Source organism: Scyliorhinus canicula, chromosome 4, assembly GCF_902713615.1.
Source record: "Scyliorhinus canicula chromosome 4, sScyCan1.1, whole genome shotgun sequence".
Classification (NCBI taxonomy): Eukaryota; Metazoa; Chordata; class Chondrichthyes; order Carcharhiniformes; family Scyliorhinidae; genus Scyliorhinus; species Scyliorhinus canicula.
The window spans coordinates 68,093,042-68,113,339 of record NC_052149.1 but is presented as its reverse complement, the minus strand read 5'-3'; the positions used below and the strand labels follow the sequence as shown (position 1 = coordinate 68,113,339).

Below are 20,298 nucleotides of genomic sequence, written 5' to 3'. Positions count from 1 at the left end.
GGCACATTCTTACAGCTAAGTGGACTTGACAGATCCAGGTTAAATTGTATCCTTTAGTAAGTGATAAAGAGCTCACTAGCATATAGATTTTGGTTCAATTTTGAGTGCTGACAGCAAACTAATGGAGCAGTCAGCTCCAATTAACATAAAAAATTTCAAAATTGCCCTAGAACTTGTAAAGTTTTCTGTTGATGGTCCAAATATTAAAGAAGAAAAAAGGAAGAATTAGAATCACAGAATGATTAGGTACTTGGCCAATTGTGCTGGACAAAGAATTATCTGATAAATCCCTTTTTTCATAGTCCTGCAAAGCTTGTTTCTGGAGGATTACTTTGTTAAGTAGGTCACAAAGACATTTAGGAAAACATTGACCATTGAAGAGTGCTTTTATAATATAGCTACTGGTTTGAAGCTGGTACTTGTTTCGAGTGATGGTAAAAGGCAGATCCAAGTTATCCAACTCCATCTTTCCCTTTGTATTGCAGGGCATGAATGATCTGTTTGTGCATCTAATCTAAACTACAATGCTAAAATTAAGCTTAAAAAATCATATTAATACATTTGCTTTGCATCAATTGTGAAACATTCCTTCTCACGTCCATCGCATGCTGACTGCTTACATTTGGGCACCTCCATTTAGAATTACAAAACACTTTGCATTGTTGTGACGCTAAAACTCAAGGGTGTGTTTTTACTTTCAACCAATGTGGAATATGGGACTAATATTGAACTAAACTGTAAATTTATACAGCCAGATGGCACTTAAAGCTTGCAAAGCAGTGGCAACACTTCCCATGCACCTTAAAGGGACATTCATTGAAACATTAATAGAAAGAGTGTTTTCTTTTCTTTCATTTCAGATCATAAACATTGGGTGGGATTCTTTGTTTCTGAGACTAAGTGTTGACGCCAACACAGAATCTGTGGACTTTCACGACAGCAAAACTGGCGTTGCATCTGGACCGATTCCGTTACTGTTAAGGGGCTAGCATCAGCGCCACATGGAACACAATCGATTTCAATGAAAAACAGTGCGTGATTTTCCAGGTCTGTGATTGACCTTTGGGAGGCTGACAAGCTGCAGCCGCACATACACATTACAATCTCCACACACACTCATCCCAGCCAACAGGATGGCACTGGTTGTGCTGGGGCGCATCCATGCAGCTGATGGGTCGGCTGGGGCCAGAGGCACCCAGGGGGGTGGCTTCGGAGGAGACCTGTACAACCCATGGCCCTAAGTTCACAGTGGGCAGTCAGCGGCATGCGCAGCTACATGGCTCCCTTGCCGGCTGCGGCAATGGTATTCTGTCCCCATCCACCCCGACACCACTGCCCACCTCCTGGCCAACCCCAGCTACTCCCCCCGGCAGGAGGCCCCCCTGGCCAGCAGCACAACTGTCAGCAAACCGTGGCGATGTTGGACACTTTTCGTAACCCCTCTCTCTCCCTCAGCAGTCACAACACCCGTTTCATGATTTTTAAAAGCACAGGTGAACTGCACCATCGGGAACTCGGCCCATCGGAGGCAGAGAATCGCGGAGGCCGCAGAGAATACTGGGTCAGGCCCCCTAATGATATGCAAAAGATGTTTATTGTACGTGCATTCCGGTACGCATTGACTCCGCTGTCGAAGTGAGGCAGAATTGCAATTTGGTGTCAGATCGGTGTCCACCGTGATTTTGGCGTCAGAACCGATTCTCCACCCAATCATGTTTCGTGACTTCAGCGTCGGCCAACAGAGAATCCCGCCCAGATTGCTACCGAGAATCTATAAGACACTTCTGAATCCTGAAAAGCAGAAGGCTGTCATGCGATTAATCTTTAAAAAACATGAAACTATAATTAATTTGCTTTTGCTGTGCTGGATTCCATTTGCTTTAAATAAATCACCAGATGTCCCAGCTTCAAAGAGTTACTGTGCCAAACTGTGTGAAGGAGTCAAGATATATCATTGAATCAAGGGTGATTTCTAATTAAGGGGCAATTTAGCGTGACCAATCCACCTAACCTGCACATCTTTGGGTTGTGAGGATGAAACCCACACAGACACGGAGGGAATGTGCGAACTGTACACGGACAGCGACCCAGGGCCAGGATTCGAACCCGGGTCCTCAACGCCGTAGGCAGTAGTGCTAATCACTGTGCCACATGCCGCCCTTAATTACATCAATAATTAATGTATTAGTTCAGCTCCCTTGCACAATTGATCAATTTAAAAGTATACATTATTCAGAAATGCAGCTCCAGAGAACAAGAGGACACCCATGTTGAATAGGAGAGGAATTAAGAAAACCAGGAAGTGACGAGGTGATTTCAGGCTTTCTTTCAGTAAAGCCCATGGCCGGGATTCTCCGAGCCTCTGTGCCACAATTGCGCTCGGTGCGGGGGCGGACAATGGGCGTCAGACCCAAGATTAGGTCCGACGCTGCTCCCGCGATTCTCCGGGGACCAGAGTTTTGGGGCCAATCGCGCGCACGATTTGCGGCAATTTTCTCGTGGGCTCTATCATCTATCATAGCACTATCATCAGAGAATTCCATCCCATATTGCAGGATAAAGGGAAGAAGGAGGCAGGGAAGGGGTGTCATAACTTTGAGGCCCCAGAAGGGATTGAGAAATAATAACTTAATTAAAAATAAAAGGTTTGATTCAGAATCTCCTCTTTTAAATCTATATCATACAAGGAAGTTCTGGATCAAAGTCATGCAGGTATTCAACTAAAAACAGTACAATCTGCTTAAACATAAGTGTATAATCTGAATACCTGGTAAATGTCAATCTTATCCATTCCAGTTCATTTTTGGCACTTGCCAATATAACTGAGACCGACTGAATGTACCTATTTTTTTCTCTGCCCCTCTCAATCATCTAGGAAAAGATCTCTAAATTCTATACAATCCTTTGGTGTTGAACCTTGTCAACATTCAACATATTAAATGCCAGGGCACAATTAAAACAAAACATCTTGGGAGATACTTATTTGATTTCAGGTAATACTGTTACATCATACCTGTAGATTTCATTAACACGAAACCAATTTCACAGATGTCTGTTGAAGTCTGGGAGCAATATCCTATAATTCTGGAATTCAATTCCTTTTATTCATCCCTATTTTTTTTTTAATTTAACGTGCTGTAAAATTTCCAGTTTATGCCAATTTTCAAAATGCTTCCTGTTTTTGGATTCCTTAAAAGGTTCGGGGTTTTTTTCCCCCCAAATACCAAAGCAAAAAGAGAAAAAAAAAGCTTATTTCACTAGATTTTCTCCTTGAAATCATTAAGATTTATTCATTCTGCACATGCTTACTTGCACATCATCCTGTATCTCAGCAGAGTGATATCTCATCCAATTTTAATTTATACTTTAACTTACTTGGGCTGTCTTACGCAACATGGTTTGCATCAAAGGAACTATCTGCACTGGGCAACCAGCCACTTCTCCAAAAACTACAGCAAAAACTTACAAAATAGACTGCTGAATAGAAGCACTTTAATCTGCTATAATTGAAATAAAGCATCAGGGTGCTTAAATCTGTTCCAAATACAAGACTCTATTTTAAAAGATAATTTGTAAAAGTTAATAGATAATAGAGCCAAGATGAGGCAATAAGACACCGATGTGATAATCTGGTTTGGGCCCATTTTCTTGCATTTTCTAATTTCAATACATGTAATCCAAATTTGTATTTTCAATTAAATGTATGCACCAGGATAATTGTTTATGGTCAAATGGTTATCTTTTTCATTTTTTTATTACCTTTAATGTTCCAGTTGTGCAAGGTAATGGAAACAATCTTTCACTGGATAAAAGGAAACTACAGCGGAAGCTGGAATCTGAAATGAAAGAGAAAATGCTGGAAAATCTCAGCAGGTCTGCCAGCATCTGTTAGGGAGAGAAAAGAGCTAATGCTTTGAGTCCAATGACTCTTGGTCAAAGCTAACAGACAGAGAAAGTGGGAAATATTTATATTGTGGAGTGAGAATGAAAGGTGAGTCATAGCCACAGAAACCCAGGGAAACCGGGTGCTAATAGCCACAGAAACCAAGGGGAAAGAGTGTTAATGGCAGTGCCCAGAGAGAATAAAAGATATGAAAGGACAAACAGCAGAGAAACTAACATCAGAGGGTGAACTGTGATAGATGTAGATGTGGGGGGAGGGGAAGTGGGAAGCAAAGAGGAGAAAGGGTGAGGAAAGGTTGATAAGATGGGGGTGGGGGGGTTTAATATATATTAAGAAAGAAAGAAAGAAATGGTAAAAGACAGTTAAAATGAAATGGAATGAAAACAAAAGGGTTGAGGTGGGGTAGAGCTAATCATCTGAAGTTGTTAAATTCAATGTTGAGACCGGAAGGCTGTAGCATGCCTAACCGGAAGATGAGATGTTGTTCCTCCAGTTTGCGTTGAGCTTCACTGGAACATTGCAGCAGGCCAAGGACAGACATGTGGGTATGGGAGCAGGGTCTTTTGTTAAAATGACAAGCAACAGGAAGGTCAGGGTCCTGAATGCGCACAGACCGAAGGTGCTCAGCAAAGCAATCACCCAGTCTGCGTTTGGTCTCTCTGACATAGAGGAGACCACATTGGGAGCAGCGAGTGCAATAGACCAAATTGGAAGAGATGTAAGTGAAACGTGGCGTAACCTGGAATGAGTGTTTTGGGCCTGGGATGTTAAGCATGGAAGAGGTAAAAGGACAGGTGTTACACCTTTTTTCGATTGCATGGGAAGGTGCCATAGGTGATGGGAGAGGTACTGGGTATGGTGGAGGTGGACTAGATTATCTCAGAGGGAATGGTCTCTGCGGAATCCTGACAGAGGGAGTGAAGGGAAGATGTATTTGGTAGTGGCATCACGCTGGAGTTGGTGAAAGTGGCGGAGGATTATGCTTTGCATACGGAAAAAACAATTTTTCACTCTGGGTATCATTCAGCACTCCTGGGTTGGCATCGTTCAATGCATTATGATCCACAGAAAGTCATCCTTCCTGCATAAGAGGTCTATTGCAGCACTGCAACTCATATCCTTGCCCATTGCCTCCTACGACATCAGCCATTCTGAGTTGGAACAATTTCAGTGACAAAGTATGATTAAACGCGGTTTCATAGAAATATTTCAAAGTGATTTCACAGAAATATATCAAAGTGTTATTTTGGGCACAATGCCAGGATGTTTCTCGATGGCTACGTTGGTGAGATGGTGGCTCCTCTTTAACGACACTTAGTGCCGAAATGGAGCCCCCATGAGCTTCTCGCCATTACTGGCTCACTTGGGGCAAGAATCTCCCAACGGAAGACTGAGTGCCGACGCCGGAGTGAAACCTGGAGTGTTTCACTCCAGCGTCGGAGGCCGCACCTCGCCCCCTATTCTCCCCCCCCTCCCGGGGGGATAGGAGCGGTGTTGCGCGAATCTCGGGCACCGGGCCTTGACGCTTGCGCGCCGAGAATGACGCGGCCGGCGGCACCTAAGTGACGTCAGCCATGCATGCGCAGGTTGGCCGGCTCCAACCTGCGCTTGCACAATTGTCGTCTTCCCCTCTGCTGCCCCGCAAGGCATGGCGGCTTGATCTTGCGGGGCGGCGGAGGGGAAAGAGTGCGTCTCTTAGAGACGCCGGCCCGATGATCGGTGGGCACCGATCGCGGGCCAGTCATCTCACGAGCACGCCCGTGGTGCTCAATCCTCTCTCCGCCTCCCACAGGCCCCACACTTACCTGTCGCGTGATGTTCACGCCGGCAGTGACCAGGTGTGGTTGCCGCCGACGTGAACCGGTTGGGGTCGTCGGCCGCTCGGCCCATGCGGGCTGGAGAATCGCCGGTCGCCGGGAAAAACGGCGAGCGGCGATTCACCGAGCAGCGTGTCACAAAACGCGACACACCATTTTTGGGGGGGTGGGAGAATCACGGGGGGTGCCAGGGCAGCGTTGCGTGATTTGCCCGGCCCTCCCGTGATTCTCCCCCCCCCCCGGGCGTAGGGAGCGGAGAATTGCGGCTTTGCTGTCTGATTCACGCCTCAGCATATCGCCGCTAACATGGAGGAATTACGTCCAGTCAACACACTCGAGTCAACACACAAGCGTGGCAGTGCACAGACCTGCTCCTCGCTTTGGCAATGTTGACCTGATCAGGCTTCACAACGTTGTGGTGCAGGGTGGTCGGAGACCCAGCAGCAAGGTTACCAATACCGTCTGGGAGGCAGTGGCTATGACTGGCAGTGCAGGCAGCATGATCAGGAGGACCAGCATCAATGTAAGGAAGAAGACCAAAGACCTCCACTGAGCTGTAAGGGTAAGTTACGACCTCTCGGCATCAGTTCCGCCTGCCAACTCTCAAATTGCCAAACCACTCCCCCCCACCTTGCCCCCCCCCCCCCCCCCCCCCCACAAATCACCGGCTGACACCTCGCACCCTGCCACATCTGATCTTCGTGCTTGTTCCTGAGCACCTTCGGCACCCACCAGCACAACACCTTGATGTCCAGTTGCAGTGCCCACACATGCCACCTTGGACAGATGGCCCTTATTCATCAACCGCGCCAACAAGACAAATTCTGTATTAGCAATAGCCTTCAGCTGTGCACCTCAAGGTTGCTCACAGTCTAAGAGATTTTCAGCATATAACCAAGAACAGGGCTCTGTTCTGGGAGTGTTTGGTAGGACAAACAGGCAGCAGCTGTAGTTGCCCATGTTCTGGGTATACACAATATTTAAACATGGCTTGAATGCCTCACGGACAAAAAGCCCCTCCAGTGCCCTTGAGCTGCACGCTGGTAAACAGAAATAGCTACTCACCTCCTTAGTTCCCCCTAGCAGCCATTGTGCCAGCTTCACATTTTTAAAAAGGAGTACTAAACGATGCCCACGTGATTTCTCACTGGGGAGCTGGTTAATTACTAGGAGGCCATTACATTCTCCTTCAATCTCGCTAATGTGATGAAAATTAATGCAAATTGGGATTAATGACATGCTTGTCATATTTGGGCGTGACCCGGAACTCGCCATCTGTTGTGGCCGGTTAGATAGAAAATTGATTCAAGCCCGGCGAGAATCTCAATTTTCGGGCATAGCGCGGTGGTTAAATCGCACCCATTGTCTATTTAGTATTGAAATTCCATGCAGCTTTATTCTATGGCCCCCATGTACACTGGAAAAGGATAATCAAAACTAATTTCACAGGCAACTCTTACACATGCAGGCATATACTTTCACCCCATCAGTCTATATTGGATTGGAGAAGTATTCAATCAACTGCACCATCCAGGCCAGAGTGGGGTCAGCAGAGACCAGTACTGCTAGTAGGATTTGACCCTTCTTCCCCAAGTTCTCCAACTTTAATAATCTTCACAGGTTTTCCTTTCCATCTAAATGTGTACAATTGGGGAATACCTGCCCTCGATACAATATCAATAGTTATTAGCCTGAAAGATAGATTTTGGAAGAGGAAGGAACCATTTGCAGAAATGCTGCAATTCTAATGATTATCAAGATAAATCTCTATGTCAGACTGTGTGTTGCAGTTTTGATGTTGTGGAATGGAAAACTGTGCTGTGGTAAAACAAATTGGTCAGTAATTTTGATCCCATGGAACCACAATACAAGGCAGTACAGCAGCAGAATTGAATGTCAGTTGCTAGGGCCCAGTTGCTACAAGATATCAGAGCATCATCATGAGGAAGTGCTTTTAAAATGTCAGATTATTTAACGTATAAAAGATGTTCTAGATGGAACATAATTGAGAATCTCTTCACCGTCCCAAAAATTCTTCCCTATTTTTACCAGTTACATTTTAAACTACAGCAAAACAAATGGTGAAATACTGATGACAAAAAAAACATACAATTCCACGCAGAAGGAATTATTAAATAAATAACTGTGAGCTATAGCATCCACAATGAATTCCACACTGCCACAGCAAGAATAAAGAAAAATAATCGAGAGTGGTCACACTTGCTGCACTCCAAGGTGAAGAACTTTTATCTTCAGCTATGAAATAGGAGCTCTCTGTGTGATGTCGAGACCTGAGTAAAGTTAAAATTTGTGGTATCTTGACATACTCGCTGACAGGAAGCAGACAGCAGCTTCAGGCCTTTTTGCAGAATTTTGTAGAGGTGGTCAGTTTCTTTATTGGTGAATTAAAGTCAAAGCGTACATCTGTCCTGCGACAGTGTGTCCAGTCCCTGGGCAAGGGGAGGAGGAGCTATTTTGCTTTCCAGCGATGGGTGTGGATGAGGTGTCGTGGCGAGTGGGGAGGATTCCGAGAAATATTGCCTTCAGACACGAGCAGGACTGAGAGAATTATAAAATAAATCAATTTCCAGTCTGCTTGTGTGTTGTCTTCCCAGGCTGGGATGTCAAGTAAGGGCCAGAAATCACATCAGGATCAGATCACTCATACCATTATCTTCAGTTTAGTTAGGCAAGAAAATAGATGTAAATCCTGAAGATTTGTGACCTCCACTGACTGAAATAATGAACGGAGCCATGATAATGAGCTTTTCTTAGTTTAGGTGAGCTATTGACAGAGCAGTAAAAAGGATCCAGGGAGGCACAGTGGTTAGCACTGTTGCCTCAAGTGCCAGGGACCCGGGTTCGATTCTGACCTTGGGTGATTTGTAGAGTTTGCACGTTCTCCCCGTGTCTGCGTGGGTTTCCTCCGGGTTCTCTGGTTTCCTCCCACAGTCCAAAGATGTGCAGGATGTTGATTGGCTATGCCAAATCACTTCTTAGTGTCCAAAGGGCTATGGGGATAGGGTGAGGGAGTGGGTCAAGATTACAGTGCTCTTTTGGAGGGTCGGTGTAGACTCTATGGGCCAAATTGCTTCCTTCTGCATTGTAGGGATTCTGTCCTATGATATTGTGATGCAGTTTAATAATGGGATAACATCTATGTAGGATAACACAAATCATTGGGGCACTAATTCTAGGAAGTAAGTTTCCAGTAAATATTGACCCATTGTTTAAAAGTATCCAACCAAGATAAAAGTGCATATCTCAGCTTGCCAAGGATGATGTAACTTCCCATACCTATACTATAAGGCTCCACTTGCACAGTAAGGCACATGGGCGGAATTCTCCACTCCCGCGATGAATCGGGAAGGCCGTCGTGAACTCGGCCGAGTTTCACGACGGCCTCGGAGGCCGCTCCTCGCACCTTATTCACCCCCACCCGGGGGGCTAGAAGCGGCGCTCTGTAAATCTCGGCCGCCGGGCCTTGACGCTTGCGTCAAGGCGGCGCGCCGAGAATGACACGACGGCGGCGCCTAAGTGACGTCAGCTGCGCATGCGCAGGTTGGCTGGCTCCAACTCGCGCATGCGTGGCTGACGTCACGACAGCTGACGGCTCAAACCCGCGGCGCCACGTCTTCCCCTTCCGCTGCCCCGCAAGACGTGGCGGCTTGATCTTGCGGGGCGGCGGAGGGGAAAGAATGCGTCTCTTTGAGACCAGGCCCGACGATCGGTGGGCACCGATCACGGGCCAGTCCCCTCCCGAGCACGGCCGTGGTGCTCACTCCCCTCTCCGCCCCCCACAAGCCACAAACGAGCATTTGGCACCCATGTTCACGAAGGCAGCGACCAGGTGTGGTTGCCGCCGTTGTGAACCGGTCGGGAACAGCAGGCCGCTCATCCCATCCGGGCCGGAGAATCACGGCGAGCGCCGATTCTTCCGAGTGGGGGTTGGGAGAATCGCGGGGGGCGCCAGGGGGGCGTGTCGTGAAGCTAGTCCTGTCTTCAGACAATGCCAATACCCCTCTCCCTCTTCAGACAGGGATACTGGAGTGATCTGGAGCAGATGTCTTGGGGATTTCATTTTTCTCTCTGTGGATTTGGCCGTTGCTAGCAAGTCAAACATTTATTGCCAGTCTCTAGTTGTCCTCAAGAAGATGTGGTGAGTCATTTTCTTAAATCACTGAAGTCTGTGTGATGAAGGGGCTCACACAGTGCTGTTAAGAATGAAGTTTGAGCATTTTGACCCAGCAGCAATGAAGGATTTCCCCCTCCCATCCCCAGAATAATGGCAGGAAGGTAAAAAAAATGCCTTTGTTAACACCCCAGATAATATCAATTAACTCAACTGATACTAGGTGATCAAACTTGAAACCACGCTGTTCATGAACCAGTAGGCGAGTAGTCAATACTATTTAATAATTAGTGTATAGGAACTTGACAGTAGATAATCTAAAGGCAATTTGCAAGGCAACTGCTGCGGCTACTAATTAAGCTCATTCTAAAGAAGCTCGGGGATATCTGTAGTTTCTTTCACATTGACCTAAGATTTTCATTTAAATTACTGCTATGGAATAATCCTCATGTTGCTCTCTATATAATAGCAGCACTGGGCTTCCTGAGTGTACAAGGTAAAAGCTTAAAACAATTTGCTCATCTGTTTTATAAACTGGAGTCTATGGGGGTATTTGGAGTATGTAGAGGAGGCGATGGTGGGCAGAACACGGAGCCTAGGCAGGCACGCGAGGCCACACGAGGCGAGTGCGCCAGGGACAAAGCGCATGGGACACTCTGATCGTCTCCATGTTCACAGGCTGGGGGGGGGGGAGAGCGGCGGGACTGGCCAGGGGCACGGACACCGCATCCCAGCCCATACTTCTGCCCACGGTTGCACTTTCCACAGTTCACGAGCTGGCCATTCCATCCCATGGTCCCATCGGATCCCTGGGTGGCGGTGGTGGGGTCAGTTGGCCAGCCCAGACCAGCCCACTCCTCGCACTCATCAAAAAGAGCACCATAGCAGGTTGTAACAGTGTTAACAGGTGTTTATTGTGAACAAATATATAAATGTTTGTGCCCGAGCCCCTATAACCAAACTGTGCTAACTTAACTGATGTCTACTTTTCTGGCCTTACGGGCCCTAACACAATGTCTACATGGATCCCCAGATGGTACTGCAGGAGTGGAGGTGGCCTGCTGTGATTCGCACCCGAGACATCGGCCCTGTTGGCAGGCGTCTTCTGGGACGGCTGGGCCAGGCTGCTGCTTGGGGGTCCCAGGTGGCATGGTGCCATCCTGTTCTGCCCGCTGCCCACCAGATGCAGCAGGGATGGGGGGTGAGGGGGTCCGAGGTGTTCCGGTGCCCTGGCACCTCCCCTGAGCGAGTCACTGGCACAGGCTTCATCACCTCCTTCCCCCTCCCTCTCTCGGGGTGCCTGATAGCCCCCGGGCAACTCCATGGGATGGGGTGCGAGCGGAGCTATCCCCTGAGGCTCCCCCGACACCTGGTGCTGCCAGTCCTGGAGGCCTGCTCTGATATCAACCAGGGTCTGCACGCTCGCGGCCATGGAGCATAGGGAGTGGACCATCTCCGTTTGGGACTGCATCACATCACTTTGTGACTGTGCCACCACCTTCTGGATTTGTGTCACATCAGTCAGTGAGTGCGCCACCTCCCTCTGTGTCTGCACCACTTTGGCCAGCGCCCGGGCAATGCTGCCGACATTCTCAGCCGTGGCCTGCTGTGACTGAGCCACGCTCAGTACCGTCGCTGCAATTTCCAGGTGGCTCTTTGACATGGTCGCCTGTGAGGCGGCAACCTGTCCTGGACTTCGGCCAGCGCAGAATGCCCCAGGCCTTGGACCTGCTGATCCATAGCTAAAATCATTGGCCCAATGCCTCCACCGTGGACACCATCCATGCGGTGTTGCCCTGGGTGGCTCGCATTGTCAGTACCACCTCCTGCTCCTGCATGCGGTTGGACTCTTCCAACTGCACCTGCAGATACTGGATGCTCGCCGACAATCTGTCATGTAGCCCCTGGCGACTGCATCCCCACTATTGATGTAACTGTCTGTTCCAGACGCCCGAGACCCATCTGGACGGCAGCTAGTTCCTCGGGTCGGCCTGCCCTCTGACCATCAGCCCCCTCGGGTGTTCCTACCTCCACCTGCTGTTTCGGATTAGCTGTGTGGTGCATACCAAGATAGCCCAGGAACCTCTTCACTGAAGTGCCCAACCGAGGTGAGTGTCTCTCGGATGGTGGAGGGTGCTGGAGAAAGCTGTGATGGGACATCTGTGTCATCCATCCACCTGAGCTCTGGGGTGTCCGAATGTCGGGGGGAGGTGTGGCACTGGCTGGGGGCGGGGTCACCTGATGGACCCGCCCCATCTCCAGCAGGTCCTGCATGATACAAAACAAGACGCATGATTAGACCGCGAGCTGGGGATGGTGACGGGTGAGGATGGTGTGAGGGTGAGGGTGGTGTTGGCATGACGGTGGAGTGGGGGTGAGGATGGTATGGGGTGAGGCTGCTGTGGGAGTGGTGTTGGGGGGGGGGTTGACACATGTGTCACAGGGAACTGCAACTCAGCAGGGTCTCACTTCCTCGCCCGTGGCTGAGCTTCACCTCGGCAACCTTCCTTTCCTCCGGGCCACCAACCACATCCTGGGCTCTCTGCTCTGCCATGGTAGGGGGCCGCAGGTCCAGCGGTCCCACTCCTGTGTTCTCCCACAACCGGCGGTTGTGTGGCGGCTTCCCCTGGGGGAGCGGTCAACATGTAAACAGCAGTGTTATACAATCCAACGCATGCAGCCCAGGGGGTGGGTAGGTAATGACCTCAGTGGCCAGGGCATCCGGCCATGGCGGCCGGTATGGGTACCAGCATGTGGTGCAGGGTGGGTGGTCGGTCACCCTTCGGGGGGAGTTATGGATGTGTGGGACGGGGTTAGTGCCAGGGACACACTGCTGCCTACTCACCCTGGCCACCTGAGGAGGTTGTGCAGTTTTTCCGGCACTGCTGGCCGGTCCGGACGGTGCTGCCCATGGCGCTCACGGCCTCTGCCACCCGCGCCCAGACCCAGCGAACGGCAGCGGCTGGCAGCCTTCTTCCTGGGCCGGGGTACAGGGTCATCTGCCTCTCCTCCACCGTATCCAAGAGGGTCTCCAGCTCGGTGTCTGTGAATCTCGGGGCTGCTCTCCTTGCTGCCACCTTGTTGGCTGGGATGGTATGTTTGGGGGGAGAATTGTTTATATGCGGCTGCAGCATGTCAGCCTTTGGGTGTCAATCGCGAAACCGGCAAATCCCGCACCATTTCCATTTAAATTGATTGTGTTCCACGTGGCGCCGGTGCTAGCCCAGTAACAATAGTGGAATTGGTCCAGGTGAGATGCCGGTTTTTCTGTCGTGAAAGTCCACGAATTCTGCTTTGGTGTCAACACTTAGTCTCAGAAACGAGAATCCCGCTTCTTATTTTTAAATTGTGTCTCCTAGTTCTTCTCTCTCCCACAAGGAGAACCATCAGCATCCAGCCTGTGAACTCCCCTCCCAGGATCTTGTATGTTTCAATAAGATCACCTCTCATTCTTCTAAATTCCAATGTATACAGGCCCAACCGGGATACCAAAAATGAGTTGAGTGAACCTTCTTTTCATTGCTTCTAATGCAATTATATTTATATATTTAAAATAAGGAGACCAAAACTTTGCACAGTACTCTAGATATGGCCTCACCAGTGCCTGAACAACTGTCGTAAAACTTCCTTACTGTTATCTCCCATTCCCCTTACAATAAGCAACAATATTCCATTTGCCTTCCGAATTACTTTCTGTATCTGCATACTAACTTTCTGTGATTCATGTACCAGGACACCTAGATTCCTCTGTACTGTACACTTCTGCAATCTTTCTTCAGTTAATTAACATGCCATTTTTCTATTCATCCCACCAAAGTGAACAAGTTCACATTATCCTACATGAGACTCCATCTGCTAATTTTTTGCCCACTCACTTAACCTATTTATATTCCTTTGCAGACTCCCTGGGAGACAAAGTGCCGACGCCGGAGTGAAACCCGGAGTGTTTAACTCCGGCGTCGGAGGCTGCTCCTCGTCCCCTATTCTCCCACTCCCAGGGGGCTAGGAACGGCGGTGCGTCAATCTCGCGCACCGGGCCTTGACGCTTGCGTCAAAGCGGCGCCGCCTGAATGACGCGGCCGGCGGCTCCTAAATGACATCACCCGCGCAGGCGCAGGCTGGCCGGCGCCAACCCGCGCATGCGCGGTTGCCGTCTTCCCCTCCGCTGCCCCGCAAGACATGGAGGATTGATCTTGCGGGGCGGCAGAGGGAAAAGAGTGCATCTTTCAGAGACGCTGGCCCAACGATCGGTGGGCACCGATCGCGGGCCAGACCCCTCCTAAGCACCCCCCTGGTGCTCGATTCTCCCTCCGTCCCCCACAGGCCCCATACGCAGCGGTTGCGCGCTGTTCATGCCGGCAGCGACCAGGTGTGGTTGGCGCCGGCGAGAACCGGTCGGATTCAGCAGGCCGCTCGGCCCGTTTAGGCCGGAGAATCGCTGCTCGACCGGGGCGGCGATTCTCCAAGCGGCCTGTCGCAAAACGCAACGCGCCGTTTTGGGGGGGGGGGGGGGGGTGGGAGAATCGCGTGTGTGTGCCAAGATGGCGTGGCGTGATTCGCCCGCCACTCCCGCGATTCTCCCACCCGGCGTGGGGGTCGGAGAATTGCGCCCCTTATGTCCTACTCACAACTTACTGTCTCAGCTATCCATAAGTATGCTGGATTCTCAATAAAAATGCCTTAAAAGTGTATTTAATGCTATAAGTATCAGACTCAATTATCTTACAACATATCAACACTTCTGTGTCCAAGTTCTAACTCGTAGAATTAAATATCAACACAGCCATGAGAAGGTTTACAGCAAAGAGATTGCAGCATTCTGCAGATTAAATTATATAATACCAACACTAGTTAAATACACTGCTAATGCTGGGAAAGGCTTAGGGATGTTCACCTCAACTAAATAACCAAAATACTTTACAAATCTGCCAGTCCAGAGCTACACTTCCTCCCTCTCTCTAGAAGGCACTATATCATAGGGATAGATTTGTATCTTAACGTAAAGCAGGTAATAGTGAGACTTCAATGAAAATGAATTGGAGAGATATGAAATGTCTGCTGTCTGGATATCATCTGTTTTACACTATCACTCACAGTTAAGACCTCACAGCAGGTTACAATTCTAATGGCGTTGTAGCCTCCTCCTTCCGTGGCCAGACTTCACATACAGCATAACAGCATAGGAGGCTAATAGTTCATGGGGTACATGAGACCAAACACTGATCTTCTCCACATCCACCATTTGCAGATGCATACTTTGCAGTAGGAATCACAGGAGAACAATCATGAGGCATAGCTTCTTACCCTGCCTAAATTAAGAATGTGGAAACCAACTGTAATGTCTCTAATTTAGCTCTAATTGAGTAAAACTAATGGAACACAGCTGAGGGATCAAAACAGATACCTTATATTCAGTTCTACAGTGGACGAGGTTGATTACAGCCCAGTTACCTTTATTGTAGCATCAATAATTCTCTATTGTTAATTCAAAACTTAATACAAAATCATTGGAGCAGAATACTTTGAAAATCAGTGCTACTGTATTTGTCAGTGTTTTATTCTATTACCATAAAATCCATTTGGCAAGGAAACAAATAAGCCACTGTACTATTTTACTCACCATCTTGTTACATATGTAGCTTTTTTCCGCTCTATTTTTAATGCACAGGACACATTTTCTGTAAACACTTCACATATTAAACTGGGTGGGTTATAACTGGAGAATCTCACAAGAGAAGGAGATTTAATAGCACTGATGACATTTCATTAAGAATGTAAAATCTGCCCTATTGTTGTACACATTATCTTCCACATCACAAATCACTACAGGTAGCCTAGGCAGGCAGCAGAACTCAAGACATTGTCAGTTCACCTCCCAAAAATATTAAAACATTATTTCTCAAAAAGAAATCTCCAATCGGTCAAGATATGACAACAGCTTTAGATTTCAGAGATTATAAGTGATTTCACTTGGATGTTAGTGAAGCATTACACTTGATTTGTGAAATATTCACACCAGAATGATCACTTGAGAATGACATACATACAATAGTAGAATTGTAAATGCTGTGCCTCCAAACTTGGGTTGTGTATGGAAAGAGCATTTTGAGCTATATGATGTTCAGGTGAAATATTAATGATTATAGATGCATAACTTAAGTCATTTGTGGTGATTAAAGGGAATCATCAGTCAGTATTGGTTCATCAGTAAGATATATTGACCTAAAGATTTTTACCCCTTCTATTATGTTAGCAGACAAATATTAGTTTGCTGCATTTTCTTTGTGGTTGGTATTATATTTTTAAACCATAAAGGTGTTATTTAAACCATAGATGTATTATTTAGTTTTGCAAAGACAATTGTACGGTTGTATATATTTCATAGTTTGCATGAGTCTGGTATGAATGTTTCTCACTTTCAACTTTTGAAGTCTGAGGGTAACACTGAGTAGCTCTTTAAAGTTTTAAGTTGATACCATATCTGGGATGACTGAAAGATTTTTCCCAGAAAAAAATGTGTTTAATTTGCTGTACACCTTTGTGATAGGGCAGTTCTAAACTATTTAACCATTTGCACCATTACAGTTAGTCAACTAAATTCATCATGTAGAACCATAACACATATACAGATATAAAGGGTTACAATCTTCACAAGAAAATGTTTGTAAACTAAAACAAATTTGCCAAACACATGCCTTTATATAAACTGCATAAGAAATGTATCACCGTTTGCACTTGAGGTCACCATGATTGAAAATGATGCACAGCTTTTTGGTTTCACTCCCTCCTCCACAAGTAACAAAAGGTTTTCCAAACGTTCCTTCATTAAGTTAATACACTAAAGAGGCGGCCTGATCACTGGATTGGGGAAGAGTATCAGCATATCATTTTCTTCATGATGGCATTACAAACAAATGATACCATTTGTAGTGAACCGCAACATCGTGTCACAATAATTGCCAAGCAAATCTAAATAAAAGAATTTAAACATTTGAATAAAGACAGTTCCACTTTAATAATTCAAGATTGTAATTGCAGAAGTTTCATAAAAGTATTCCTTACTGAACATCACTTTGCTGTTCTAGCTCTTGTAAACCCCAGATTTTACAAACCTTGTACAATTGTATAATTACCAGTTGTTTTTGTTCTTTGATAAGAATTGATTTTCTTTCCTCCTTATTCCAGGTTTATTGTAGGCAAAAATTTTGTTGGAGTAATTAACATCTTAATATGTTGCGTGCGCCTGTGCAGAAGATGCTAACTGAACATAGATCCTACCAAGAACACCATTACTATTGAAGTTGTACTATGCATGTGTAAAGGCTACAAGGTTTGGCACAGATTGTTTCTTGAAGCATTGAAAGCTAGACTTGACTTTGTTTTGTTGCAACTAGATGCACAGCCATCTGGTCAAATAAGTGAATGGTAGAGTTCTTGTAACATGTAAATTGGAGGCTTCCATTCTTACTCTCGCCTGGTCGCAGGATGAGCTAGAATTTAAAAATAACCACAATAATTTCTTCTTGTCTTTCATATATAAGCAAGTGTGGTTATTATGTGCTGCAGCTTCATACAAGTCGCAGCCTATAGGTGGAGATGCCATCAAAGAGACAGTGGGTGGTGAAGCCACAAAAGCAACCAGCCAGGATGAGCCCATTGCATACTAAACTGGAAAGATAAACAGGCCAACCATCAAATACAGAACAGACTGAAAAAAAAATAATCATGCCTTTATGTTATTTTATTCTACAATGAAATAAACAGTTAATGGTTGTCATCAGCTGAAAAAGAAACCTTCTGGTTGTATTTTCTATTAGAATAGAATGGTTCTTATGGAGGTTCCCCCTAAAATCTGCCTTACCCCTCTTTCAAATGCTGTTTATTTCAAAAAATAATTGTGTTCTTCGCATATTTCCAGCATTTTCAGTTTTTTTCCTCTATTTATCCTAATATTACAATGGGAGAGGGCAGGACAGAAATCCTATGGAACAAAATGATGGTTGAAAAATGATTTAAATGAGATCCCCTTATCTGAAATGTCACTTCAGGTGTACGTGTGGGAGTGGAGTGAAAGCGAAAAATAAAAGCATGACAGATGACTGACCTATTCTTTCTAATTTCCTCCAGTTAAATTATTCCACAGCTGCATGGGATTTTAGAAGAAGTCTGGAGTGTGTTAAAGGGTATTTCTGTGGCATTCATTCTAATATTTTGACAAATGATTATTTGAATTGAATGCTTCTCTTGTCAGTCTGTTCAATTATATAAATGGGCTTTTGTGATTTAGGCTTTTTTTAAACATTTCTGTTTATACGTCATAAATAAACACAAGAGGTCCATTTTCGCTGAATGCTCTGTGACCCCACGGTATAATGATGAAGTTTAAATCATATTATAGGTGATGAAATCTCATGCAAGTGCTATATCTTTCTTGCATGTATTCAGCACTGTGGGGAGGGTTAACCTAGTTTATGAAGCGTTGCAGCTTATATGCAAGATATTACAATATATGTTCTTGAAAAGTAACTTCCACAGCCTACAAAGCATGATAGAGGACAATGAGTTCAATGGCAGAACTTGATGATAACCTGAAAAGAATATAATTTAGACATTTACAGAATCATTAATCCTAGGAAAGGTTCACATCCCTGTGTTTGTACTGCTGGTTGATTCTCACACTTTTCCGTGAATGAACTGTACCAGATTGTATCCAGTTCCCAGCACTTGGAAGAGATTCTTCAACTTCTTTGTGGTTCTTTTTATTCACTGTGGCTTGTACATTCTCCCCTCTGCTAGTATGTGCTGACCAGACAGGATAATGCCATCACCAGGCACCACCAGGATAAAATAACTTCAGCACTGCCGGTGATCCAATAATGCTCTGTGCTTGGCACTGTGAAAATAAGAGAAATCATAAATCACTGCATAATTTTAAAGAAACAACACTTTTAGAAGCACATAAGGACATATCTTCAAAAGAAAAAGGAGCAGGAGCTGGCCATTCAGCCATTCGAGCCTGCTCTACCATTCAATAAGATCACAGCTAATCTGATTGTGACGCAAGTTCACTTTCCTGCCTGCACCCCCACCCCCACCCCCATAACCTTTGACTCTCTTGTCAATCAAAAATCTGTCTACTCAGCCTCCACTTTGCCGTGAAGCAAATTCTAACAACTCAGAAAATAAATTCCTCCTCATCTGTCTTAAATGGAAGACCCCTTATTTTGAAACTGTGGCCCCAGTTCTAGATCTCCCATGAGGGCAAACATCCCCTCAACATCTAGCCTGTCAAGTTCCCTCAGAATTGTATATGTTTCAATCAATCATTCTTCTAAATTCCAAAGAGTATAGGCCATTCCTCATAAAACAGACTCTTCATTACAGGAATCAGCAAATTAACCTTCGCTGAACTATTGTATTCTTCAATTGTATGTATATCTTTGTGCGCAAAACAGGTGTGGTCACACCAAGGATCTGTGCAGTTTGAGCAAGACTTCCGTACATTTATACTTTACCCCTTGTTGTGGGCAAGGGTTTAGAACACTCCAAAGTATATCATGGAGCTCACCTGATCTACAACAGTTTATCGATTTTGGTTACGATGAGCACAAGGGCCTGCCTTTCAGGTGTTGTTCGACAGAGGCCTTAAGCACTTAATCAAAAACAAGCTTTATTCTACGAATTTAGTTAGCGGGCGGGATTGTCCCAGCCCTGGGCTGGGCCGGAGAATGCCCATGACAGGGCCACGCTGCCCCCACCCCGGCATGCAATTCCCCACAAAGCAGAGAATCTGCGCCATTGGCGCCGGTGAGGTTGGCGCGGTGTCGGTCGCGGACCGCTCTTCGCGGCTGGCCCACCAATTCTCTGGCCCAGAAGGGCCGAGCGGCCGCAGTTAAAACACTGAGTCCTGCCGGCGCCATCCACACCTGCTCGCAACCGGCGGGAACTCTTTATGCAAGGGTCGGGTGGTGGCCTGTGGGGGTGGGTGGGTGGGGGAATAGGGGGGCTCCGACCCCGGGGGGGGCCTCCGATGTGGCCTGGCCCGCGATCAGGGCTCACCGATCAGTGGACCGGCCTCTGTGTCTGGGGGCCTTCTTTCCTACGCATTGGCCCCTGTAGCCCTGGCGCCATGTTGCGTCGGGGCCGGTGCGTTGAAGGAGGCCACCGCGCATGCGCACGACTGCGCATGTGCGTGTTGGCACCGGCACCACTGCGCTTGCATGGATCCCATGGCACACATTTCGCGCCAGGATCGGCAGCTGGAGCGGCGCGAACAGCTCCAGCGCGTGGTGGCCTCTTGTAGGGGCCAGGATTAGAGGTGGGAGCGGACCCTTCATGCCGTCGTAAAACACTACTGTGTTTACGACGGCGTGGACATTCTGCCACGGGATGGGAGAAACCCGTCAACATTTTTATAAACACACATGATAAGCATTTTAATCAAC

General features: G+C 46.9%; 1 protein-coding gene across 1 annotated transcript in view; it reads right to left on the bottom strand.

Moving 5' to 3' along the window:
* Nucleotides 1-15,381: 15,381 nt before the first annotated feature.
* Nucleotides 15,382-20,298, bottom strand: part of negr1 (neuronal growth regulator 1) — a 747,391-nt gene continuing 742,474 nt past the window's right edge. Inside the window, exon 7 of the mRNA XM_038794392.1 lies at nucleotides 15,382-18,746. Within this exon, the coding sequence (XP_038650320.1) occupies nucleotides 18,646-18,746 (101 nt within the window). The 3' untranslated portion in view covers nucleotides 15,382-18,645. The remainder of the gene's footprint in view (nucleotides 18,747-20,298) is intronic.